The 27,281-nt window shown below is 39.2% G+C and overlaps 2 protein-coding genes and 1 pseudogene across 5 annotated transcripts; 1 reads left to right on the top strand and 2 right to left on the bottom strand.

The window, feature by feature from the left end:
* Nucleotides 1-1,073: 1,073 nt before the first annotated feature.
* On the top strand, nt 1,074-16,166 carry FKBP7 (FKBP prolyl isomerase 7). 2 transcript variants are annotated; one of them, XM_023212455.2, is made up of 4 exons: nt 1,074-1,388; nt 2,485-2,636; nt 10,223-10,353; nt 13,913-16,166. In XM_023212455.2, exons 1-4 carry the CDS (start codon nt 1,168-1,170, stop codon nt 14,072-14,074), a joined length of 666 nt encoding a protein of 221 aa, XP_023068223.1. In that variant the 5' UTR covers nt 1,074-1,167; the 3' UTR covers nt 14,075-16,166. The 2 variants fall into 2 exon arrangements, with proteins under 2 accessions (XP_023068223.1, XP_023068222.1); XM_023212454.2 differs by having other exon boundaries at nt 10,220-10,353; nt 13,913-14,241.
* A 388-nt stretch (nt 16,167-16,554) lies between these two features.
* On the bottom strand, nt 16,555-27,164 carry PJVK (pejvakin). Of its 3 annotated transcripts, none has more exons than XM_023212339.2 (7): nt 26,773-27,164; nt 24,918-25,150; nt 24,017-24,212; nt 22,394-22,535; nt 20,368-20,485; nt 18,188-18,286; nt 16,555-17,679 (listed from the first exon to the last, which is right to left on the bottom strand). In XM_023212339.2, exons 2-7 carry the CDS (start codon nt 25,126-25,128, stop codon nt 17,387-17,389), a joined length of 1,059 nt encoding a protein of 352 aa, XP_023068107.1. In that variant the 5' UTR covers nt 25,129-25,150; nt 26,773-27,164; the 3' UTR covers nt 16,555-17,386. The 3 variants fall into 3 exon arrangements, with proteins under 3 accessions (XP_023068107.1, XP_023068109.1, XP_023068106.1); XM_023212341.1 differs by having other exon boundaries at nt 17,090-17,679; nt 24,918-24,985; nt 26,773-27,106; XM_023212338.1 differs by lacking the exon at nt 26,773-27,164 and adding an exon at nt 26,660-26,703 and having other exon boundaries at nt 17,387-17,679; nt 24,918-25,108.
* Nucleotides 23,119-23,943, bottom strand: LOC111542800 (annotated as a pseudogene).
* Nucleotides 27,165-27,281: the final 117 nt, after the last annotated feature.

Below are 27,281 nucleotides of genomic sequence, written 5' to 3'. Positions count from 1 at the left end.
CTGCAGCTTTTCTTCGCATCACCCAGGTGGAATAGCACCTCTACTCCCAGAACTTAATCCAGGCGAATGCAGAAGGCCTTTTTGCTAGTTTTCTGGTTTGGGTAGTCTTTGGGTATTCACTTGGAAACAAGGCAAATTGATGGAGGAAAGAGTGATGGATGGATATATAATAAATATAATTCAATGACAGAATCTAGGCGGTGGGTGTACAAGTGTTTACTGTAAAATTCAACTTTTCTGTGTATTTTAAAGGTTTTCATACTAAAATTCGTGGTAGGGGGGTGTGGTCACACAGATTTGACCAAAAACCTGTGTATTAGCTGCGAGATTACGAAAAAATGCCCAATACTCAAGTTTTCTTGACTGATGTGGAAAATTACGTATCCCATGGGATTGGTACAAAAAAGTCAAAAGAACATTCCCCGCACTACCACAGGCCCTCGAATCAAGGGCGGCCCCGAGTGGCGGGGGAAAGAAATGCCAGCCAGCGGCGGACGCTGAATCCTGGAGGTCGGCTCTGGGAAATGCCTGCAGCCAGGCGGAGGAGCTGCTGCACCGCAGTTTCGTCGCGTCGGGCTGGCGTTCAGGTTGTGCGACTCAGCCTGGAACTTCTGAATGCAAGACTCCGACCTGAGGATTCGCTTCAAGGACACCCCAGAAGCACCCAGAAAGCCACCGCCAACCTATTTTTTACGTTCCTTTTCCAGCATGCCTCTTCCTCCCCCAGTATCTATCTGCTCGTTCCCTAGGGGTCTTAGAAGTCTTTTGTTTCCACAATGACAACCATATTCCCTGACTCTACGACATCCTTGGCTGTTTATTTCGTCTTATGCCAGTTCCATTTTAGAAATGCGAATGTTGTCACCGAACCCTGAGGAAACCTGCTGTAAAATATGCGAGTTTAGCGAGAAGAAGCGGAGCGAGTGTGCGGTGCAATCTTAGAGACTGAGAACAGCCAGCCCGAGGGCCTAGAAATAGCGTTAACTGCGCTGATCCCGCTGCCCGAGGAGGAGGGGTTGGGCCTATGAGAGGGCAGGGCCGCGTCTATGGCCCAGCCCTGGCCCTTTGTGACAGTGTACAACGCCTGCCACGCGTCGGAACTCGGCGCGGGGCATCCACGGGGCGCGAGTGACACGCGGGAGGGAGAGCGGTGTTCTGCTGGAGCCGATGCCAGAAACCATGCATTTCTTATTCAGATTCATTGTTTTCTTTTATCTATGGGGCCTTTTTACTGCTCAGAGACAAAAGAAAGAGGAGAGCGCCGAAGAAGTGAAAATAGAAGTTTTGCATCGTCCAGAAAACTGCTCTAAGACAAGCAAGAAGGGAGACCTACTAAATGCCCATTATGACGGCTACCTGGCTAAAGACGGGTCGAAATTCTACTGCAGGTAGGAAATGCTGCGAGCTGCCCACCCGTCCAGTTGCACAAAATCTTGCCTGCCTCCACCAAGCCTAAGCCTTACTGGTTGGTTGGTTGGTTGGTTGGGGTTTTATTTTTTAACAGTAAAAGTTGAGCCCTTTATTCATTAAAAAATATATATATATATATATATGTGTGATTCTCTAATAAACTGAATATTTCTATTTAAAGTATTGAAAATGTTGGTCCAATAAATTATCGAAAATACAGTACATCCACGCACACACCAACCACTACCATTGCCTTTAATTCTGGGACCTCCAGAATTAAATCAAGGTTCTGCCTGTAAGGATGTTCACATTTTTCCCTTGCCGGAAGTATTGAGTCTTTCCGGAGGAATACATGGAATAAAGAGATTTAACTCAGGCCTTCAGAAGCACGATTTTTATAGGTTGTGGCCACTTTCTATCAAGAAAAACCATTACTTCCCTGGTGACTTCTGGTGTGCCCTGCTCCCCCATTCCACCTGGTGCCTACTCTGATTTAATTGATGGCTTATTACTCAGAGGGAGAATCTTTTCTTCATCCTGTAAAGATAGGATTGGGTAAGATAGTTCCATCCATTTAGAATAAAATAGAGAAATTTAATAAGAATTTATACAGTTTTTAATTTAATATTATATTAGGATTTAATAAGAATATAGACGATATTACTAGAATTTAATAAGAAAATATACCATTTTAAATTACTTTTAAAATGACTTTTTAAGGCTAAATCTGCCTCATCATTTTTTACAACACACTCAGGGGAGTTAAATGAGTTCTTTGTACAAGCCAAGCAGCTAGTTAGGGGCTGGAGACCCATTAAAAAGTTAACTGTTGAATAGGTTTTGTAGAGATAACAATTTTAAAAAATGAGATGGCTCTTAATGATTAGCTTTGGGCAAATCATACTTCTTTCTGGTGATTATAGGGAAGTTTGAGTCAAACACCCCATTAGGGGTTTTAGAAAGAGTGCTTATACGGGAATGATGTTAGAGAGGACTCCAGTTTTAAATGCCCAGCTGTATTTTCAAGTTTGATTTCTTGAAATCAGTTTACATAAGTATTGTTTTTTATTATAGCCGGACACAAAATGAAGGCCACCCCAAATGGTTTGTTCTTGGTGTTGGGCAAGTGATAAAAGGCCTAGACATTGCCATGATGGATATGTGCCCTGGAGAAAAGCGAAAAGTAGTTATACCCCCTTCATTTGCATACGGAAAGGAAGGCCATGGTAAGATGTTTAATTTTAATTTCTTGTTTTAGTTATATTTAAAAAATGATTAGTAGATTTCTGGGTATGTAGGTCTGAAATAATTGAAAGCCCAGTCTCAAAGAAATATTTGTACAGCCATGCTCATAGCAGCCATGTACAGTAGACAAGAGATGGAAGCAAGCCACATATCCATAGATGATAGAGAAATGGATAAAGAAAATGAATATATGCGTATATGGAAGCCAGGCACAGTGGCTCACGCCTGTAATCTCAACAGTTTGGGAGGCCAAGTTGGTAGGATCGCTTGAGGCCAGGACCAGCCTGAGCAACAGCAAGACCCTGCTCTACAAAAAAAAAAAAAAAAACATGAAATGGACTATTATTCAGCCTTAAAAAGGAAGAAAATTCTGAGACATTCACCAACATGTATCAGCCTTGAGGACATCATGCTAAATGAAATAAACCAGTCACAAAAAGACAAATACTGTATAATTCCACTTATATGCGGTACCTAGAGTAGTCAGATTAATAGAGACAAAGTAGAAGGGTGATTGCCAGAGGCTGAAGTGAGAGAGAAAAGGGGGAGTGTTGACCAATGGGTATAGAGTTTCAGTTTTGCCAAATGAAGAGTTCTGGAGATTGGTTGCATGGCAGCATAAATGTACTTTACTGAACAACACTCTTGAAAATCGTTATGATGGTAAATTTTATGTTATGTGAATTTTACCACAATTAAAAACAAAAAAAGTAAAATAAATAAAAAATGATAGATGAAATAAAGAGAACAGTTGAGTCCAATGACCTTAAGCTCTATCTAGTTCAGTCCAGTCCCCTCTTTTTGTTTATAAAGATAACATGACATTGTTTGAATATAGATATCTGGCCAGAGTTCTTTCTTCTACATTGTGGCAACACTCATGATGATTCTATATATTCTATAAGCTCTATCTTAAGCATTTTTTTTTGAGACGGAGTCTCACTCTGTGGCCCAGGTTGGAGTGTAGTGGCACAATCTCGGCTCACTGCAAGCTCTGCCTCCTGGGTTCACACCATTCTCCTGCCTCAGCCTCCTGAGTAGCTGGGACTACAGGTGTCCGCCACCACGCCTGGCTAATTTTTTGTATTTTTGGTAGAGACGGGGTTTCACTGTGTTAGCCAGGATGGTCTCAATCTCCTGACCTCGTGATCCGCCCGCCTCGGTCTCCCAAAGTGCTGGGATTACAGGCTGAGCCACTGTGCCTGGCCAAGTATTTTTATTGTTTTCAGCATATGTTATTATTACATAAATATTTATAACAGATCTTTGGTAAGCAGTACCAAAGTTAAATTCATAAAACTCAGAAACTGGAACGTGTGGGTTTAGAGTAAAAGGACAGGACGGGCACATTGTAAAAGGAACATCTGAGATATAATAAGCTGGCAGTCATTATTACCCCAATACAGGACAAGCCTTCAAATGTGTAAGAAATGATCTTATTTTTTCAGTATCTTGCCTATTTTTAAAATCATAGAGCAAAAAGATCTGAAAACCTAGGTAAAGCAAATAAATGGGAAAAATGTTTGTATCATGTATGAAGACTGACTTACTAACCAATAATGAAAATGACATATCCCTAGAAATGGGCCAAATTCATAAATAAGCACCCACTAGCAAAAAATTACAAATTGCCTTTAAGTCTGTGAGAATACTTAATTTTATTCATAATTAAAGAAATTTAAAATGAGACACCATATTTCACTCATCAGATTAGCAAAGACAAAACAACTTGGCAAAAGCATGGAAAAATCAGCATTATTGCTGGGAATGGAAATCATTCAACTTCTCTAACAATTGTTATCAAAAGTGAAAATGCAGACCCAGGTGTGGTGGCTGACGCCTGTAATTCCAGCACTTTGGGAGGCTGAGGTGGGCAGATCACTTCAGGTCAGGAGTTCGAGACCAGTCTGGCCAACATGGTGAAACCCCGCCTCTACTAAAAATACAAAAATTAGCTGGTTCTGGTAGAGTGTGCCTGTAATCCCAGCTACTTGGGAGGCTGAGGAAGGAGAATCACTTGGACCTGGGAGGCAGAGGTTGCGGTGGACCGAGATTGTGCCACTGTACTCCAGCCTGGGCAACAGAGTGAGACTCCATCTCAAAAAAATATAAAAATGAAAATGCACATGCCTTCTTATTCCAGTAGTTCCATTTCCAGGAATATGCACAAAGGTATGTGTAAAAGAACATTCACTGCAGGCATTTTTGTGGGGGAGGGTAGCAAAAGGCTGGAAACCACCTGCCTATCCATCAGTGGGAAAATAGTTAAATATAATATATCTACACAATGAATTACTGTGTAGCCAGTAAAAAGAATTAAGTAGAGCTATACTTATTAATATGTTAAAAATAAAGTGGAAGCCAGGCATGGTGGCTTCATTTCTATAATCCCAGCACTTTGAGAGGCTAAGGTGGGAGGATCACTTGAGCCCAGGAGTCTGAAAGCAACCTGGGCAATGTAGGAAGATCCAATCGCTACAGAAAATTAAAAAGTTAGCCAGGTGTGGCGGTATCCGCCTGTGGTCCCAGCTACTCAGGGTGCCTGAGGTGGGAGGATCCCTTGAGCCTGGGAGGTCGAGGCTGCGGTGAGCTGTGATTGTGCCACTGCACTCCAACCTGAGCAACAGAGCAAGACCCTGGCTAAAAAAAGAAAATGTGGACTAGACTATATTCCACTTTTGGGATATGTATTGAGCATCAGTGCCAGGCTTTGTAGGCACTGGGCATAAAGCAGTGACCAAAGTAGACATTACTCCCGATCCTCTATGAGCTTGTATTTCAGAGGAGGAGTTTCACATATGCCTGTATCTACACAGAATACATCTGAAAGAATATGCAGTCATCTGATGACATTAAGTGTTCCTGGGAAGGAGGCCTCAGGGTCAAGGATGAGAAGATTTATTTTCATTCTAACATTTTGTACCATTTGAAAGTTTTATAGTGCATGTATTAATTTTTCCAAAATCAAATTTTTAAATTACAAAAATTGAATGTAGCAGAACAGAGAAGAAAAAAATTTTTTTTTTTTTGAGACGGAGTCTCGCTCTGTCGCCCAAGCTGGAGTGCAGTGGCCAGATCTCAGCTCACTGCAAGCTCCGCCTCCCAGGTTTACGCCATTCTCCTGCCTCAGCCTCCCGAGTAGCTGGGACTACAGGCGCCCGCCACCTCGCCCGGCTAGTTTTCTGTATTTTTTAGTAGAGATGGGGTTTCGCCGTGTTAGCCAGGATGGTCTCGATCTCCTGACCTCGTGATCCGCCCGTCTCGGCCTCCCAAAGTGCTGGGATTACAGGCTTGAGCCACCGCGCCCGGCCAGAGAAGAAAATTTTTAAAGCAGGCAGGGAGGATGGGCAGCCTGACAGACAGGTTGCACCTTGCATCCTTTGTTAGGTTCTTGCTCCACGTTGCTGCTTGAAGGCTATACAGAAAGAATCTTTGCCTCCTTACCCTATTTAGAGCCACTGCTAACTCCACCTGTTTGAAATAGTAAAGATTAATTTTCCACAATGAGATATTGGCATTGCTCCCAAATATTTCATGGAAGTGGCATGCCTTCTTTGAGGCAGTTGTCTTAGTCATTAAGAGTTCTTTCCAGCAAAATCGGGGCATCAGTGCCCCGCCTTGGATTGGCGGGTGTGGGGGGTTGTCAGTGCTTCCAGTCAGACCCAGTCAGGCTTAAAACTCCTAAAGAGACAATTTCCAGATAAAGTCAGCTTTATTTTTAATGCTTTTTGCCAATAATTTGATCACATCAGAACAGCTCCATGGTACCATAATTTATATATCCTGTTTTTATTTGTATAAGAACCTGGGAAAAAGAGAAGGAAAATTGAAAATAAATTAAGTCAAATGCAATACTTGTGCTAAAAATCTGTCAAAAGTTTAAGGCCACTTCTAGGCAAAATCATGGAGGAAGAGTTTGCCTTTCAGTCTCTTTCTCATTTTCAAAGTTTTCCTTTCTGTCTTGTGTTGTGTCTTCAGATGCCTCCACATTCTGCCTACCACTAGAGCACCCACTCTCCTATCTGCCTGGAGCACACACATCTGTCATCATCAGGTGCTCATCCAGGGTTCACCACCCTCAGGCAAAGGACCACTTAGCTTATCCTTTTCATAAAGTAATTTATGCTTAGATATGAATGACTACCCAGGCTGCCTAAGCTCTTAATAAATCAGAAACTTGCTGCAGAGATATAGAAGTTTGACATGAAACAAGTTCATATTCAATTGGAGGTATCTCTAACAAACATTAAAGTGATTAATCTCACTAGTAATACCACCAGCACCCTCATTTTACAGGAAAGGAAACTGAGGCCCAAAAAAGTGTGTTAATTGGACCATAGTTAATACTGGCCTTGCCTGCATTGCAATACCTTGGATTACATTATTTTAAAAGTTGCAGTGTAGACCTTAAGTAACTGTTTAACAACCTCTTGATTAAATAAGCATTTAAAAGTAAGTTGTTAAGACCTGACATTAGCTATAACTTTATTTTAGGTAGTACTTGAAGAAGTCTTTCTTCTGTAAAATATCCTTGTCTCATGTCACAGAACAACCCTGCATGTCTTGAAATGCATGTGACTTGTTAGTGCTTAAATAACAATATATAACAAGAAAAAGAGGTAATTGGCAATATATCCTTTTTTGTGTGTGTGTGTGTGATGGAGTCTTACTCTGTCGCCCAACTGGAGTGCAGTGGTGTGATTGATTTTGGCTCACTGCAGCCTCTCCCTCCTGGGTTCAAGCTACTCTCCTGCCTCAGCCTCTGAGTAGCTGGGATTACAGGCACACGCCACCATGCCTGGCTAATTTTTGTATATTTAGTAGAAACGGGGTTTCACCATGTTGGCCAGGCAGGTCTCAAACTCCTGGTGGCTTATACCACTGCGCCTGGCCAATATTTTCTGTTTATAGCAAAATTGTTCAAAAACTGCCTATGTACCTACGATATTTTTTCTTAAGAAATTTATGTTTTGGGCTGGGCACAGTGGCGTATACCTGTAATCCTAGCACTTTGGGAGGCTGAGTGGGTGGATCACCTGAGGCCAGGAGTTCAAGACCAGCCTGGCCAACATAGTGAAACCCCATATCTACTAAAACTACAAAAAATAGCTGGGCGTAGTGGTGCATGCCTGTAATCCCAGCTACTTGGGAGGCTGAGACACGAGAATCACTTGAACTCAGGAGGTGGAGGTTGCAGTGAGCCAAGATCGTGCCACAGCACTACAGCCTGAGCAACAGAGCAGATTCTGTCTCAAAAAAAAAAAAAGAAAGAAATTTGAATTTGTGTTTTGAATTTGCCTTGAATTATTGTCAGAAGTAATTGTTTTTCTGTCATAAGGAGATTATAACTGGAAAAAATAGGAATGGGTTTTATAAAACGACCATTGACTCAATCTCTAGCTCTTCTACTCTAAAGGCAAGTAATATGTGATGCGTTAGGTTAGGACTTTTATGTTAGTCATATGATGCATGAGTAGATCTTTCCATGTTTTCTCTTTGAAAACTACTAATCTGCTACTCCTTTTGGCTATAACTCACAAACTCTTTTCTCTTCAGACTATATAAAGACTTTAGCTAGAATGCTTCACTTTTTTATTAAAGAAATTGCTGTTTCCTTCCAAGGACAAACATTTTAAAAATAAATGATATGGGTCATTCATTTGACAAATTGGACTGTCTGTAGTAGATCAGGCACTGTGTGGAACACTGGCAATATACTGATGACACGAGCTACCCACTGCCCCTTAGCAAGTCATTTCTGCAGGTCATTTTTATGACATATTAATCTGAAATAGCCCATTGTTTATTAAAATCACCTGTGACATCATCGCCTGGCACGGTGGCTCATGCCTATAATCCCAGCACTTTGGGAGGCCAAGTGGATCATTTGAGGTCAAGAGTTTGAGACCAGCCTGGCCAACATGGTGAATACCCATCTCTACTAATAAAGTACAAAAAATTAGCCAGGAATGGTGGCAGATGGGTGTAATCCCAGCTACTCGGGAGGCTGAGGCAGGAGAATTGCTTGAACCTGGGAGGCAGAGGTTACAGTGAGCCGAGATCGCGCCATTGCACTCTAGCCTGGGTGACAGAGGAATTTTCTTGTCCAAAAAAAAAAAATAATAATAATAATAATAATCTGTGACATCAGCTAATAGGTTAACTTAATTAAAGAGCAATTCTAGCCAAGCCCAGTGGCTCACATCTGTAATCCTAGCACTTAGGGAAGCCAAAGCAAGTGGATCACCTGAGGTCAGGAGTTCAAGACCAGCCTGGCCAACGTGACGAAACCCTGTCTCTACTAATAATACAATGCCTGGGGTGCACCTGTAATCCCAGCTACTCAGGAGGCTGAGGTAGGAGAATGGCTTGAACCCAGGAGGCAGAGGCTGTAGTAAGCGCAGATCGCGCTACTGCACTCCAGCCTGGGAAACAAAGTGAGACTCCGTCTCAAAAAAAAAAAATAGATAAAAATAAAAAGAGGTATTCAACTTAATGCTTAAAAATGTATACAATTTCTTTGTAAAATTGTTACTGAATTTTTCTTTTATTTTTAATTCTTTTTTTTTTTTTTTTTTTAATAGAGACAGGGTCTCACTATGTTGCCCAGGTTGGTCTCAAACTCCTGGGCTCAAGTGATCCTCCTGTCTCAGTCTCCCAGAGTGCTGGAATTACACGTGTGAGCCACCATGCCCAGCCTGTTACTGGATTTTTCTATCATTGCACTTATTTTTTAATGTCTATAAAAAATTTGAAAGACAAATATATTGATACTTATGTTTTATTTATGCTTCCAAATAATTACACAAAATCATTTTCTGAAAGATTACTCATCTATGCTTTGAAATTTTTCTGCCCATGCATTTCTTCTCTGTGCCACCACTCTTCTGTATTGATGATAGGAGAGTACAGTTGTCTCTCAGTAGCTGTTAGAGATTGGTTCCAAGACCTTCTCATGGATTCCAAAATCCACAGAAGCTCAAGCCCCTAATATAAAATGGCATCACATTTGCATATAACCTCTGCACATCTTCCGGTATACTTTAAATTATCTCTAGATTACTTATAATATCTAATACAATGTAAATGTTATGTAAAAGGTTGTTGTATTGGTTAGGGAATAATGACAAGAAAAAAGTCTGTACATGTTTATTACACACACAACTATCCTTTTTTTGTATGAATGTTTTCAAGCCGAGACTGGTTGAATCCACAGATGCAGAACCCACAGATATGGAGGGTCATATCCATGTATTAATAAAAATTTATGATTTGTACTTAATCAAGAAATAGTGGTCCCATAGGTCCTTTGAATTGACTTGGTTCAGAAACGTGGAAAAAATATTCCTAAAAAGTATTTATAAAAAAAGAGAAAAAAAGCAAAAATGAAAAGTATTGAAAAGCTGAAAGAAGTTATAAAAGATGAGAAAAACTTAAAAATTGTGACTATTCAGATAGCAATTCTTATCAACATGAAATAATGTAATATGGTTATAGCAGTCCATGAGTAGATATTTGAACCATATCTTTACGTAAGTTACACTGTTAAAATTTATACCCTTAGCAGACGGCAAGATTCCACCTGATGCTACATTGATTTTTGAGATTGAACTTTATGCTGTGACCAAAGGACCACGGAGCATTGAGACATTTAAACAGATAGACACGGACAATGACAGGCAACTCTCTAAAGCCGAGGTAATTTCAAACCAATTTCATGTGTATAATCTAATTGTTTTATCTCAGTTTAAATACATCTGTGTTACAACTATTACTTTTTAGATCTAGCTAGCATGGGCTCTGATCACTGCTTTTTATAGAGCTGGTCACAAAAAAATAATCTAAGCGCTTAGAAAAAGCTCGAAGCTTTTTCAGTATAAACCTTGTGAGTCATCCTGTTCAATTGCCTTTCTCCCTGCAAGAGAGTCATTAAAATCCCAAATTATTCATCTCTACAGTGCTCTTGCAGTTTCTAGACTACACTAGCATATCTCTTTTTCAGGCAGCACTGTAAGAATTTGCAACAGGGCAAATAATTCACACCTCATAGGATTATGAAAAGAGCTAGCAAGGATCTGAATTGAGTGGGCTAGAAAGCTGGTAAACAGGAGCCAGGAGTTCAGCCAGCTAGCTTCTGTATCTCAGTCTTGTAATAAAGATCTTGTAATAATAATGATAATTGGGCTGGGCATGTGGCTCATGCCTATAATCTCAGCACTTTGGGAGGCTGAGGTAGGAGGATCGCTCGGGCCCAGGAGGTTGAGGCTGCAGTGAGCTGTGATCGTGCCACTGCACTCCAGCCTGGAAGATAGACTGAGACCTTGTCTCCAAAAAAAAAAAAAAAAAAAAAAAGATAATAATAGGTAGCAATTATTTTGTACTTTTAGTACCAGGTACTATTTATAAGCACATAAGTATGTGAACTTATCTAATCTTCATGATAGTTTATGGGGCAGACACTATTGTCATCATCTCCACTTTTAGATGGGGAAAATAATAATAAAGTTAACTAGCCAAAAATCACACAGTAGTAAGGGGCAAAACCTGGGCAATCTGGCTTCATGAGTCTTCTTACAGTTTAATTTTTCTTAGAGACAGGGTCTTGCTCTGTTGCCCATGCCAGGGTGGAGTGATCATAGCTCACTGCACCCTTGAATCCCTGGACTCAAGCCATACCCCAGCATGCCACCACACCTAGCTAATTTTTTTTGTTTAAGAGATGGAGTCTCACTACATTGCCCAGGCTAGTCTTGAACTCCTGGCCTCAAATGATTCTCCTTCAGCCTCCCAAAGTGCTGGGATTACAGGCATGAACCACCATGCCCAGCCCACTACTATATTTTTAACTTTGGACCTAGACTGCTTCTTTTAGAGAAAATCATGAATGTTTCAAGTCTAATACTATTTATTGAAGTCTAATGTTTTACTTAGTCCCACTGACCATACTCTTGCTTAAAATTAGTAAACCAGCTGTCTCCCCTCTTAACTAGTTAGGAGACATTTAAAAATGCATAACTCTACCACATAAGTGAGTAATAAAAGGTAACTAGGTTGATTTCGAGTGATAAAAATAAGTCTTTTTCTCTGTTGCTTTTTTATCTCCCTCTCCAACCCTTTCCCCACCCAGCTCAACTTCTTACACCTGGATATTAGTAATGACTTCCCTTCAAGCATCTTGGTTGGCCAACAGTGGAAGAAGGATAAGGGAACATGTCCTGTTCTTAAGAAGAAAGGCAGTTACAGGGGTGGCAAATGGTTCCCAAAGTGTACTTCTCCATTGACTCCTTATCACTTCTCTATTGACTCCTTATCACCCTTTTTTAGAGTGAATAGCAGCTGCAGATGAATTTGCATAGTACCCAAGGGCTCAGCCTATGCACACAGACCACTCATTATCACAGGCACACCAAGAGCCATGTTCTGCAGTATGACTACTCCACAGTAAGACATTAGACAATCTTAAATTCTTTTCTGGAAAATAAAAATAGAGAAAATTCAAAATACTAATCTACTTAGCTACAATTTCCCTGGATGTCTTTGTGGTATCAGCTGCTTTATCGCCAGATGGACGAGAGTGATTTTCACTAACTTGAATAACAATAGCTATCTTTTATTGATGGCCATAATCATTATTCTAATCCTTGCATCAATCCTACAATATAGATACTTATTTATCTCCTTTTACAGATGACAAAACTGAGGTTCAGAGAGGTTAATTTGCACACGACCACACAGCAAATCCAAGGCAAAGCCTGAATTAGAAACATGAACTAAAAAAAAAATTTATTCTTTGTCAGAAAGATTAAGTAAACTATTTCATCAGTTTCATCTTTAAAAAAGAAAAAAAAATATTTATTTAGTATTAAAGGGGAAGGATGGGGGAAATACAGTGTTTTATTGAATTAAAAAGTGGAAATAGTGTGTAACCCATTACTAGCAAAATTAAGGTCATGTTCTTACCCACCGTCTTTCTGTACCTCTGTACTATAGTGTACTGGAAAAGGAGTCGAGTTTAAGAATCAGCAATATTAGTTATGTAAAAATAAATGAACTTACTTAGAAACTGAGAAATATTTGAAGCTATTAAAAATTGTTTACACCTACATAGGATTGCTAAGCTTTGGCTGGAAGAAAAAAATGTGTCTCCCTCATGTAGGACCAAAGTCCCATTTGAGAACAGTTGATGTATCCTTCATTAAGGTCCACTGATTGCTCTAAAATAAAGTCAACTTGCAATGGGTTGACCCCAGGATATGTATTGCTAAAAACCTCTCAAACTCTAGCTTTCAAAAATACTCTTGCCTCTATAATGCCAGCCTTACTGAACATTACCTCCAGATGATTGTGTGTTGCTTTCTTTAGTTCTTATAAGGATTAGTGCTTTCCAATGGAAATATAATTGAGTTACACATATAATTTTAAAATTTTTATAGTCACATCTTAAAAAGTAAAAAGCTATAGGTGAAATTAATTTTAATGTTATATCTTCACTCAATATATCTAAAATATTGCCATTTCTATATGAAATCAATATAAAAGTTATCAATTAGATATACTTTTTGAAGCCTTCAAGATGTTATATATTTTACATTTATAGTAACATATCTCATTTTGATCTAGCCATGTTTCAAGTGCTCATTAGTCACATGTGGCTAGTGGCTACTATATTGGACAATACTTTTAATGTGTGTTTGCATAGAGAAATTTTATATAATTAGTGAATACTTCAGGATTCCTTTCTTTATTTGACATTATTAAAGAGATTATTATAGTTATGTAGAGTTGGAGGAGAGCAATAGAAGCCTAGAAAAACTTAAAATACTAAATTTTATTTCAAAACCCATAGTTGTATTTTATTGATTATACAACATATTCATTAGTTTTAGAGATTATAGAAATGCCAATTTGGGTTTTTTTCACTAATGGCAGTCATGCATGATTTTCCTTTGATAATATGAACAGCATGGATTATTAGAAAGCATTTAGTTTCAACAAAGTTCAATTTAAATATTAATCTTTGAGTATGTACCACTAACCATCTATCATCTTAGGGAAAACTAATTTGAAGACCTGTTTCTCTCCAAAACATTGCTTCAAAGAGTAAGAAAAATAAAACCTCAAATAGCTTTTCAAACTGTTGTGTCATTTACTATAAGTAATCTTGGACATGAATTTTATTATTATAAATATTCCTCAAAGTTACTGGAAATTTACTGTGATGCCTTTTGATTAAAGGAATGTTGTTTTGGCCTTCCAGATAAACCTCTACTTGCAAAGGGAATTTGAAAAAGATGAGAAGCCACGTGATAAGTCATATCAGGATGCAGTTTTAGAAGATATTTTTAAGAAGAATGACCATGATGGTGATGGCTTCATTTCTCCCAAGGAATACAATGTATACCAACACGATGAACTATAGCATATTTGTATTTCTACTTTTTTTAGCTATTTACTGTACTTTATGTATAAAACAAAGTCACTTTTCTTCAAGTTGTATTTTCTATTTTTCCCCTATGAGAAGATATTTGATCTCCCCAAATACATTGATTTTGCTATAATAAATGTGAGGCTGTTTTGCAAACTTAACTTGTAGGAATGGTATGATTGTGTTTCCTGTTGCTTTATTCTGTAAACGAGAATTGTAGCACCATGAAACAGACCTCTCGGTCCCAGTGGGCATTTCTTCCCCTTTCAGGATGTAGGAGGACATGTACGGTATGTCAAAAACTGCAAGCTTTTTCCAACTTTAACCTTAACAGCATGTTAATATCCAGTTTTTTTATACTTTAAAAGTTAAAGTGCCTCATATTTTTAAAATATCCAGTAAGGACCCAGGAATTAGCATTTCACTTGTTTATACATCTTATAACATTATGAAGAGGATATAAAAATTCTAGAACTGAAGAGTCTTCCTTTGGTATATGTGCAGGAAGAAAGTTGTATATCTCTGTTCCACAAAGAACACAACACAGTCTCTATACTTTTTGGTGTAAGCTTCTAGCCTTGGTTATTTTCCAGTGGGGAATGTTTACAGATATTTGACCAAACCAAAGACTTTGCCTCTTATAGCAAGCATAGAGACTGTACTGCCTGGCTTTTGCATTCCTTCAGACATTACTATAAATGTGCAACTCCTCTTCCTTCTTTAAACCTTTATAAGATGTCTGCCACCCCAAGCTTTTGTCTTGATAGTTTTAAATTGATGTCATGAAATTTCTTAGTTTTCGTTCCCTTTTTCTAGTTATCTCTTTCCTTATGTCACCTCATTTCCCATCATTCTTGTCATTAATGATGAAAGATCATTACAAATTGGTAGGCTGTCAAATTTTGATAAATGTGCCAAACAAAGGAGGATATACAGTGCCATGGCAATTTTGTGTCATGGTCAAGTTATGATATCATATGACTTGAGAATAGTACGTAAGAGATGCTGTAGAAGAGCACGTTGGTGCCAAAGAAAGGGCACGTGTCTATCAGAACATAGAAGATTTTGCATACTGCATGATATGGTTAGGCTTTGTGTCCACACCCAAATCTCATCTTGAATTATAATCCCCATAATTTCCATAATCCCCACATGTCAATGGAGAGACCAGGTGGAGGTAACTGAATCATGGGGGTGGTTTCCCCCATGCTGTTCTCATGCAATCTTTGGTTTTATAAGTGTTTGATAGTTCCTCCTGCATTCATTCTCCCACCTGCCACCTTGTGAAGAAGGTCCTTGCTTCCCTGCCTTCCACCAAGATTGTAAGTTTCCTGAGGCCTCCCCAGTCATGGGAAACCGTGAGTCAATTTAACCTCTTTCCTTTATCAATTACCCAGTCTAGAGCAGTTCTTGACAGCAGTGTGAAAGTGGACTACTACACTGCGTATATAGGAAAGTATGGTCAGACAGTAAATAGCTCTGTTCAAAATAATTGAGTTCCCAAGAAGTAAACTTTTTTCTACCTTCTGAAACTTGCTCTTCCCAAACCATTGTTCATCCTTTAACTTCTTTACACTATCAAAAATTCTATTTAAAAGTAGAGGGCTTTCAGATGAGTATGTACAAAAACAAGTGTACATAGGGGTAACACAACCATGAGATTAGTAAATAACACATGGCTAGCACATAATTTGACACCTCATAAAACAAGAATCTGTACTATCTTTTCCTTCCTCTCAATATTTCCTCGTTTCTATGCTCAATTTTCTAACACTTCCTCACGTGTTTAATCATTTACTCTTTCATTGCCTTCCCTCAGAAAAACCTGCTCCGTTGAAGTAAACTAAAAAACTCAATATTCTTTATTTTGGTTTGGAAGCTGTCTCCATTCTCTGTATCCATATTAAGTCACCCTATAATCTAAACTTTGTAATTCTAATTTTTTTGTCCCATTATTTTTCATACAAAGTGCTTTTAAACTTGTTTTTTAAAAATGACAGATAATGGCACATGAATAGGGAGATGATTCATTCTAAAACTTGTATTTACATAATTAAAAATAAATTTCTAATCATTCTACATACAATACAGTGTACAAGTATTTCATATTGGCATGATTGCCTTCTGCCTTCATATGCATATATGTGGCATTCAGTGCTGTGACTACATTTTGAGTTCTAGAATTTTAACATTTTATTCATTATACAATTATTTTAATAAAGGTAAATAGTAATTTAGGTTGTGTATGAAAAATTCAGATTTCTCAACAGAGTAGATTAAAAAGATCTTTCAGAACTGAATATGTTAAATGTTTTAAACATTTTCAAAGAAACAGATGTGTCTTATCTGTCTTAACTTTACAATGACAGTATTGCGTTTTATGAAGACGAAACGCGTGAGCATACCCACATCATAGAATGGCAGCCCATTACTACTATCAGTCACCTTGTTAACTGTGTACACAAAATCCCATGTTGAGTTCAGTGCGCTTTTAATTTGATACTGCAATTAAACATTTAGGATTGCATTAAATTATTAACACATTTTTCTCATTTTACCAGACCAAAGGCAATAGTTGAAACACCATAAAGTTGCTACTTGTGCAGTCTTGTCATCCTTACATGTTGAATTGAAAGTTGATTGAAAACAAAATTGGTATTTACAAAAATCTCTTAATTATATAAAAAGTTATCTAGGCCAGGTGCGGTGGCTCACACCTGTAATCCCAGCACTTTGGGAGACCGAGGCAAGTGGATCACAAGGTCAGGAGTTCAAGACCAGCCTGGCCAAGATGGTAAAACCCCGTCTCTACTAAAAATACAAAAAATTAGCCAGGGGTGGTGGCAGGCGCCAGTAATCCCAGCTACTCAGGAGGCTGAGGCAGAGAATTGCTTGAACCCAGGAGGCAAAGGTTGCAGTGAGCCAAGATCGTGCCACTGTACTCCAGCATGGGCAACAGAGCAAGGCTCTGTCTTAAAAAACAAAAAATAAAGTTATCTAAAATGATAGACTACATCCCAAAAATGATTCTAAAGTGACTGGCAAGATTATGAAAGAACATCTCTATTCTGAATATGTTAATTTTTTTGATATAAACAATGTTATTAATTTTCATGACAACTTAAGCAATAGACACTACTGTCATCATCACTACTTTATAGAGAGGGAATATGATACCCAGACAGGTTAATTTCTTTCTGTTTTTCTCATTTTAATTTAACTCATCAAAGCAAACCTAGATAATTTAGGGAAGGTTTGTGGCACAACTGCACCTACAACACCAACATGGTATATTCATTTTTCATTTTATTTCATCCTCTTGTGCCAAATATCAAAACAAGGAACTGCATGAAGTCTCACATACTTCTGACCATCAACAGAACACTGAAAGCACCCATAAACCGTCTCCCTTTTGAAGTTCCCCATTCCACAGAGTATGCACGGCCCTTTGGGAATGTTGTGATTAAGTAAGTTAACTCGAATATGGGTCCCTTCTTTGAGTGAAATATCAGTCATGCTGAGAGGTTTGTCATAGTAGTCAGAAAAAAGATCATCCAAGTAAAGCTGTGAACGAGAAATTACATCCATCACTCTTCTATCTAAAAAGACAAAAACAGAACAGAAACGTGTTAGAAGTGAAAATGAAAAGTACATAATGCAAATAGCATTAATAAATATGTGAACCCACTAGTCATGAAATAATTTGGCTTTTCTTTTTTTTTTCTGGCTCCGACACCCAAGCTAGAGGGCAGTGGCGCAATCTCCACTTACTACAACCTCCGCCTCTCGGGCTCAAGTGATCCTCCTACCTCAGCCTCTCAAGTAGCGGGGACTACAGATGCACACCACCACAACCAACTAATTTTTTTTTCTTTTGTTTTCTTTGTACAGATGGGGTTTTGTCACATTGCCCAAGCTGGTTTCAAACTTCTGCGCACTAGCAATCTGCCTGCCCTGGCCTCCCAAAGTGCTGGGATTATAGGCATGAGCCACTGTACCAGCCAGGCTTTTAAATTTAAATTTTTCCTTAACAGATGGGATTACTGAACAGAAAACCTCATGCATTAAGCCAGGAAAGAAAAAAAAAGACATTCACAATGGACATACTTCTTTCAAATAGGATATTTCTCAACCTGTACAGCAGTGCAAATGTTGCTGTTTCTTCCCTTTCAAATCCTCCTTTTGACACTGAAGTGACACAAAGGTCTACAAAAAAAATTGTTAGAAGATGTTATAACTTGAATAATTCATGTTTTATTGTTTGATGGGGTGATGAATTCTGGTACAAACCATTCCTTGTATTTTTTAAAAAGTTAACTTTTACATACTTTTGGAAAAGGTAACATTCACATGGTACAAAATTCATACAAAAAGGAGATACAGCGACAAATAAGTCTCTGGCCCACCCTGTATCCAGCCACAGTCTTCTACCTCAGGGGCTCACGGGCAACCATTGTTTAAGTTTCTTGTGTATGCTTCCAGAAATACTCCATATATTTTACAAGCATAAAGAAAGATGTATGTATACATGTATGTGTATAAAATTATTTATGGCCATATAGTTACATATTATCCTCAGCTCTTTAAAAATATCCATTAAAAGTATTATATTCTTATTGGCTTCATAGTATTCTCTTGTAAGGATGCACCATTATTTAGTCTCCTTAAAGTTGTTTCCAATCTCTTGTTATTGAGGACTGAATATACTTGCACTCCTATCATTTCATATATGTGTAAATATATCTGTAGGATAAATTCCTAGAAGTGGAAGTCCAAATTATATGTATATTTTAAATTCTTGTGGATATATCAGTCCATTTACATTCCTCCCAACCATCAATGAAACTGTAAAAACTTAAAATTTACTTAGTAAGACCTAGTATTTGCAAGCGTAATAGGGTGACTATAGTCAAAACAATGTAATTGTACAGTTTTCTCTCCATCTTAGACTGAGAATTTGTACATTTTTAAATAACTAAAAGAATTTGGGCCGGGCGCGGTGGTTCAAGCCTGTAATCCCAGCACTTTGGGAGGCCGAGACGGGCAGATCACGAGGTCAGGAGATTGAGACCATCCTGGCGAACACGGTGAAACCCCGTCTCTACTAAAAAATATAAAAAACTAGCCGGGCGAGATGGCGGGTGCCTGTAGTCCCAGCTACTCGGGAGGTTGGGGCAGGAGAACGGCATAAACCCGGGAGGCGGAGCTTGCAGTGAGCTGAGATCCGGCCACTGCACTCCAGCCTGGGCCACAGAGCAAGACTCTGTCTCAAAAAAAAAAAAAAAAAAAGAAAGAAAAAAAAGAAAAAAAGAATTTGTACATTTTTAAATAACTAAATAACTAAAAGAGTATAATTGAATTGTTTGTAACACAAAGGATAAATGCTTGAGGGGATGGATACCCCATTTTCCATGATGTGATTATTATGCACTGTATACCTGTATCAAAATACCTCATGTACCCCATATATAAATAAATATATATATATATATCTACTATATAGCCACAAAAATTAAAAATATTTTTTAAAAAAACAATTTACTTAACATGTAGTTTTGTTTTGTTTCTGGACTCCCTATTCCCTCCTCCTACAAAATTGCAGAAATGAACAAAAACAGGTCTAAAAACATTTGTAAATTACCATGGCTAGGGGACTCCCTTTCCTGATCCTTTGGGCTACACCTGGGCTTGTTCCAGTTGGCCAACAGACCTTAAAGACCTGTGAAATGTAGAGACCTAAAGTGAGCTGCACTTAGGTATTATACAAGGTGACAATTTTGGAGGAAGTATTTTTACCTTTTAAAGTTATTTTTTAGGAAGAGTGCAAGGGGAAGCTGGGTCTATGATAAGTAAAACTGAAGTAAGAAAAGCTGTCTTTAGATGCCCTGGTTTGGGAATCCTAACACTTCAGGCATCCTACTATCTACCTGCTCCTCTGTTTGCCACCACCAAAAACTACCTATAAGAAAGTCATTTATTATCTCCCCATGTATGCTAAGGAATACTTTGTCAGTAGATGGCATTTTAGCTCTTATTTATAATTTTAAATAGGGTAGTGGAGAGTTTACAACCTTCACCAAGAAGCAGAAAAGTGGAATGGGGAAGCAGGGAAGGGAAGACCTTTCCCAGCTATTTTGCCCAAGCATAAGATTGACAGTGCTGACAGCATCTTCTATAATTGTTAGACACGAGAAAAAAGAGAGAGAGAGAGAGAGAGAGAGCCCATGCCCTGTTGAATGTTCCTTAAAAATATAGTCATTTGTATTTCATGCAGACCCTTAACTCACCAAAGGCACCATCCAGGTATATGAAGAGTTCAAAAACACTGAAAGCTATGGTTGTATGTGCTGGGAAAACAATAGCTTTGTCCCTTCCCTTGGGATTCTGTTCATCCATAAAGTGAAACTATATTGAATAAATATATAACATTATTAAGGATTATAACACGTAAGGATAGCTTTTTGGAGAAACAAAACATCTCCTATAATCCTACCAAACAAAACAAAAAATTCCCAAGTAAAGAATTATTGTGCTTGAATTAAACCATTTTTTATAGCAGAGATCCAATTGGTCCAACAGAAACTCCTGCTCTGTATTAGGAAATACCTCTGCACTTTTCACTGACTTTGGTATTACAGCCCATGATTAGTGCTACCACAACCATAATGCTCTGGAGTAGAAGCCTTTTTTTTCAACAGGAAATCTTAGAAAGCAGTGCTAGAGTTTAAGTTTTCAGCCTAGCCTGTCTACCATTCCAAAGCCCTCCAGCGTTTTAATCCAATCAAGTCATTATTAGGTGTCACTGAATGACAAAGATAAACAATATCATAATTGAGCTGAAAATTAAACACAGATAATTTTCTAATTCTTTTAATTTTTTTAGAGACAGGCTCTCTCTCTGTCACCCAGTTTGGAGGGCAATGGCTCAATCATAGTTTACTGTAACCTTGAACTCCTGGCCGCTCCTGCATCCTAAGGTGTCCCCGCTAAGTCCTGAGCTCGAACCTGCAAACTGCTGGTTGGACAAGGAGCCCAGGGTCATCAGCTGAGCCCGTGGCCCTGGGTCCCTAGTTAAGTGGTTGCTGGCCCCAGAGAAGTCTGAAGGCAAAGGAGTGGTTTGGAGAAGAGGCTGCTACATCTTCCCCAGCACAATAGCGGTGGGAGGGTCCACGGCTTTTCAAAGGCTCCTAAATTCTAAAAGACAATGACCCAAACCCCCACAGGCAGCCCCCTGCCTCAGGACTATAGGCGTGTGCCACCACACCCAGCTAATTCTTTTCTTTTTTGTAGAGACAAGGTCTCATTATTTTGCTTAGGTTGGTCTTGAACTCCTGGCCCCAAGCTGTCTTTCTATCTCAGTCTTCCTAAGCACTGGGATTACAGGCATGATCCACTGCACCTTGCAGCTAGTATTTTTTAAAGAATTTAACTAACCTTGAATAAAGCATGTATGGCCATTGATAAAATTAACTTTGAAAAACGATTTGAATACAAAAATATAAATTCAGCTTTTAAAAATTCAAAGTGTAAAAACTCTATCACTTAAAAAACAACTCAGCTTAAGCACTCAATTTTTATTCTTAAAACAGCACTTAAATAGTAATATGAGGGATTCCATTATGCATGTAATTGCACAAGGATTACTGTTTTTGCATTATGTTACACTTTTTTTTTTTTAGTTGGGGTTTTTGTTTTGTTTTGTTTGAGACGGAGTCTCACTCTGCCACTCAGGTTAGAGTGCAGTGGCACAATCTCGGCTCACTGCAACCTCCACCTCCTAGGTTTAAGCGATTCTTGTGCCTCAGCTTCCTGAGTGGCTGGGATTACAGGGGTGCACCACTACACCTGGCTAATTTTTGCATTTTCAGTAGAGATGGGGTTTCTCTATGTTACCCAACTTGATCTCCAACTCCTGACTGCAAGTGATCCACCCACCTCGGCCTCCCAAAATGCTAGGGTTACAGGTGTGAGCCACTGTGCCCAGCCAAAAACTATACCACTTAAAATCAATTCAACTCACTCAATTTTTATTCTTAAAACAACACTTAAATAGTAATTTGAGGGACTCCAGTATGCATGTAATTTCATAAGGATTACTGTTTTTGCATTATATTACACATGTTTAGAATCCCAAGATTTCTTTTTTTTATATATACTCTAGAGTAGACATCGCTGTGCAAAATCCCATACAACTGCAGCTATTTAGTCAGAACATTTGACAAAATACACAAGTCTGACGAGAAATTCAATCCTTAAAAAAATTCCCATGGCAACACTTTAGTTAGTAAGAGAAGCCCAAGGAGTGTGGTTTACCCGCATTGCTTCCCCTCGAATTCCAGCATGCACAGACAGTGAGCACTGTCGTGTGGTTCGGATGCTCTCCATGACCACACACAATACTGCCTTTCTGCTGCTCCTTGACTGACGTATCAAGCTGTGGTCAAAGTTAATTTTTCTAAAATAAAGAAGATACATTCACAAGACTCTGTAACATCTAATTACACATAATCAAGTACATTTTTTGCTGTCATGTGTTATTCATTCATAGTTCACCTAATAGTAAATCAAGGCAATTCTAATAATCAGAAAATACACCCAAAAGAAATGTAATAATTTGTCTCTCCTCTCTATTTTCTTAAAACATGCTTATACAGAATGTTTCACTCCGTCTGTTGGAAGTCTTTTGAGGTGGACTCTATTTGTTGCAGACAGATTCCTCTATTATTTAAATCTAATAATTTAGCAAATGTGTGTAGAGCCAAAGTAATTTTGTGGAACAATTAAAAGTTTTGTTTAAGCCAAGTGACTTTTTTTTTTTTTTTAAGCAAGGCAAATCATCTTAACGTGTAACAGTAGACCAACTGGGGAGGACAAGACCCCAAGCTCCAGCCTTTCCCCTGATGCCCTGGGACCTGTGTGCCTGGGCCAGTCCCATGCCTGCCCCAAGCCCTGAGGCCCACAAGTCCCAGAGAAGAGTGGGAAAGAAAGCTGGGTGGTTGCAGCTCGGCTCCAAGAGTTCAGGGAGGAAAAAACAGGGGCTAGTTGAATTTAGCCTTGGAAAAATACATCTCTGGATGCTGATCAATGAACTTCTTCAGAATCTCCTGTTTCTTCTGTTCGCCTGAGGTTTGCAGCCCCATGGACTTCTGTCTCTGGCCATACATCATCCTTTCCATCATGCTGCAAGTCTCACTGTCCAGGTCTGACAGCTTGGAATTCTCAGGGTTAATATTCTTGGTATTGATCTCAAGGTCAAGGTCACTGGACACCAAGCGGCTCCACCACTCTGTCTTATTGATCTTCTCCAGATGCACAGTCACCACCTTGCCGTACTCAATGAGCCACGAGCTCACCTCCATCTTCACTTCATTGTAGAGATGATCGCTGGCTGCCCCTTGAGTATCACCTGGAGGTGCCACCGCAGCATGTCCACCACCACGTCCTTCCCTTTCAGCCGGAAGTTCACACGGAAAGGGACTGCCAGGTCCAGCTCCGACAGGGTCTGCGTCCAGCGATAATTGGGCAGGTCTGCCCTGTTGCCTAGGTTGGGCTTCAGTTTTCCTTTGTCCTTCTCATCTTCCTCCTCCTCATCTTCCTCAGTCTCCCGCTTTCCTGGGGAGTCAAGGCTGCCCTTCTTGAGCTGGGCCTCATGATTCTCTGCATGCTTTTTCTGGTCAATCTCTAGCTGCAGCCTCTCTGCGTCTTTGTCAGTTAGCTCCTTGATGTGGGGCCCTGAGGTCTCTGACTTAAACCAAGTGATTTTTGATATCTATCCTAATTCAAAGTTTGGATATACCAGTAATGTATTTCAAACATACCTAGCAAATTACACTAGTAAAATACAACCTCAATGTTGTAAGCATTCTTTGTAATGAAGTTTATATAGCTAAAATATTTAATGAAAACACTGAAATATATTAGGATTATTATACTGACCGCGTAGTAATTTCTTTGAGTAGTGTTGATACTTCCACTTCATGTTTGGTCACTACACCAAACGAAGCTTTCACTGCAATGGAATCTGATCCAGCAACATTAATCCCAACGTCATTCACAATATGGTTACCTCGCCTTCCATAGAGTGAAACATCGGATTCATCTTCATAATTCAGTAATTGATAAGATGAAATACCTTTACAAGAAGAAACTTAGTATTTTTAAAACGTCTTTAATTTATCTCATGTAGATTATATATAGTAACACATTAATTTACAATTGAAGACTCAATTACCCAAACGTTAGAGAAAGGCAGCATTACTCACCAAGATTTAAAGTAGTAATTCAATTAATCTTACAACAAAAAGAAACACATAGCCAGAATTCTTAAAAGGAACTCAAATTTTCTATTCAGCCAACAGAACTTCTTAAGCATCAAGATCCACTGGGCAATTCAAAGAAAAAATAAGCGTTTATAAGCAGTAACTCATTAAAATATCAGCTTATTAAATAACCTACCCTTCAAATACATTTCAGTTTACCAATTGTAATAATTGCATTGTAAAAAATAAATACAAATTACTTTCATCTCATTCGACCATATAAGATAGGTAAGCCCAAATAATACCCCATTTTATAGATGAAGAAATATGTCATAGTCTAAGTTGATCTGAATAAAAATAATTGATAGATTTGAAAATTATTTGACCAATAAGAGATTTGATATTATACAAACTTTTGGCATTGTTAATCTTAATAACATTATTATACTACCATCATAATAAAAGTTGCTTTAATCATTGAAAATGTGTATTACTAATGTAAGTAGCATATATGACCTATGTTTAGGTTACCAATAATACAGATGAATGAGTTGGCACTCCCAAACATTGAAACTTACCAGCTGAAATTTCTCTGTCTCCTAGGAGAATATCTTTCAGTGTAAAAGGTGTTGAAGTAAATTTATATCTAGGAAACAGAAAGCATCGCTTCTTTTTTACCACCAGACTTAGAGGTTGATATTTGTCAGCTTCACTGAGGCTTGGAACAGGAACTAATCTCCCTCCATCTCCAACTTGCTTGACAAAGCTCCTGGTAGCAGCAGCAAACATATTAAACTCAAAATGTCATCAACTGCAACCTCCAGATAAATCCATTTTTAAAGAGGAAAATCAGGCACAAAATTAAGCATTGCTTGTTTTTAAATATAATTATACATCTTAAAAATACAAAGCATGGTTTCACCAAGTAGTTTACCACTGTATAATTCACTGCCTCCGCTCATGTGCTCAGGTAATGAATTATAGATCAACGGTGTAAAATGATATGCTAAGAGCATGTTTAATTTGGAATGGCAGGCTATAGCACTAAAATATACACAGAAAACTAATAACGTAAAAATATGACCAATGTCTATGATAAGGATGACAGCAGACAGCGATTTGCCACTGGCAATGGGCCAATTTTAAGGGACGTATATAGCGCTGTGGGAAGCAATGCAATTTAGGCACTAACAATAGTCCCGGATACAATCTACAGTGAACCTAGTCCAAAGGGAATTCCTTCACAAGTCCACACTGGAATTTTGGCAACACGAAAGTGCTGTTTTGAATCCTCATGGCATACAGTTCATTGATAGAGCATTTCATTCATTTTCCATCTTACATGTTTACAAAACTGTGTTTAATATTAAATATGAATTCACAGATATAAACAATTACATGCAGATCTTTATAAAAAAATAAAGCCACATTACATGTAAGTAACTATATAAACTATTACCTAGTGGTTTCTTACTCTGAAGTTGGACACACAGACTCTATCCCTTTGAAATGGAGTCCTGCTGCATCTTTTTGTTTCATTATCCCAGCTACTGGGATAGTAATAAGAGCTAGCTATATAAAGTCCTGCCCTGTTTTTAAGTAATTTTGTGGCTAAAAATGAACTTTACCTGAGTGCTGAAATGTTTTGGCATAGGTGTTATGCCAAAGTTCATATGCGAAGTTCATATATTTTGAAACAGTGACTATGTAGCCCTTCCAATAAGATATCCATTAAAACAGTGATGGATAGTAATCTATATACATACATACATAGACAGAGAAGAAGAGAGAATAGGCTCTAATTAAAGCATCAAATGATATAATTTGATTAGATTCTGAACATCTTTCACTTGCTTTCAAGCATCCAGGGCTCATTTGCTAACAAAATAACAAACCACTTTTTTTTTTTTTGAGATGAAGTCTGACTCTGTCGCCCAGGCTGGAGCGAAGTGGAGCTATCTCCGCTCACTGCAACATCCGCCTCCCGGGTTCAAGCGATTCTCCTGCCTCAGCCTCCTGAGTAGCTGGAATTACAGGCGCATGCCACCACGCCCGGCTAATTTTTGTATTTTTAGTAGAGACAGGGTTTCACCACGTTGTCCAGGCTGGTCTCGAACTCCTGAGCTCAGGCGATCCGCCCGCCTCGGCCTCCCAAAGTGCTGGGAATACAGGTGTGAGCCACTGCGCCCGGCCATAAATCACTTTTAATAATATCCTTTCGTAAGAAGAGCATTGTGCAAAGCAATCTTCCATAACACCGCGTAAGCACAGGAGGGCATTTCAGCTAGTGCCTAGCAAGCCCCTGGAGAAGCGACACGACATCCAATGGCCCACCAAAGGTGCTGCATCCCAGGCAAACGCCATTATAACCGACTACACAGGTCCCCAGAAAGGCCTTCGTTTACTCCTAACGTTTTGCTGGGATGCACTAACCCAGCGTTCTATCTCGCGACGAAAGCCCAGAAGACAAAGGAGCCCGCCTGGCGGGAAAGGAGGGGGTGTTTGGACGTTCCCGAGTGTTCCTAAACACCGGGCTCGGGAACCCGAAGAGCCCACCGCAGCCCCCTGGAGCGTACATATCCGGGGTCTCAAGCTTCAGAACCAGGCCCGGGAGATTCCCTGGAATTCTGCCTTTCGAATTTTCAAATCTTTTTCTTAAAGTGACACAGCCCCCAATCCGTCCTCCCCTGAAAGGGTTAACTTCAGGCCTCAACGACCCTAGACCCACGCCGGACAATCCCTCTAATCCCTCTCTCCCGGAAAGAAACGGCCTCTTCCTAAGGACAAAGAACTACGGCCTGAGGGCCAGTTACTGCAGGCTGGTCTGGACCGGCAGGGGCGGGCGCTGAGAAGCCCCAGGAGCCCAATGCCTGTGCACAGGCGGGAGCGGGACGGAGACGGGCGGGAGCGGGGCGGAGACGGGTGGGAAGGGGGCGGACCCT

This window comes from Piliocolobus tephrosceles, chromosome 11, assembly GCF_002776525.5.
Source record: "Piliocolobus tephrosceles isolate RC106 chromosome 11, ASM277652v3, whole genome shotgun sequence".
Taxonomy (NCBI): Eukaryota; Metazoa; Chordata; class Mammalia; order Primates; family Cercopithecidae; genus Piliocolobus; species Piliocolobus tephrosceles.
Note: the sequence above shows the minus strand (reverse complement) of the source record. Positions and strands in the feature narration are given on the sequence as shown.

What these genes read in the sequence shown, in the direction of transcription:
- FKBP7 (XM_023212454.2), top strand. Translation starts at nt 1,168, where the DNA reads ATGCCAGAAACCATGCATTTCTTATTCAGATTCATTGTTTTCTTTTAT. An exon ending in GGGTCGAAATTCTACTGCAG is followed by an intron (nt 1,389 to 2,484) that starts GTAGGAAATGCT and finishes TTTTTATTATAG; the next exon opens with CCGGACACAAAATGAAGGCC. An exon ending in ATACGGAAAGGAAGGCCATG is followed by an intron (nt 2,637 to 10,219) that starts GTAAGATGTTTA and finishes TTATACCCTTAG; the next exon opens with CAGACGGCAAGATTCCACCT.
- PJVK (XM_023212338.1), bottom strand. Translation starts at nt 26,703, where the DNA reads ATGGCGTTTGCCTGGGATGCAGCACCTTTGGTGGGCCATTGGAT. An exon ending in CTCAAAGAAATTACTACGCG is followed by an intron (nt 22,536 to 24,016) that starts GTCAGTATAATA and finishes TCTTTATTTTAG; the next exon opens with AAAAATTAACTTTGACCACA. An exon ending in TTCGAGGGGAAGCAATGCGG is followed by an intron (nt 20,486 to 22,393) that starts GTAAACCACACT and finishes TATTCAATATAG; the next exon opens with TTTCACTTTATGGATGAACA.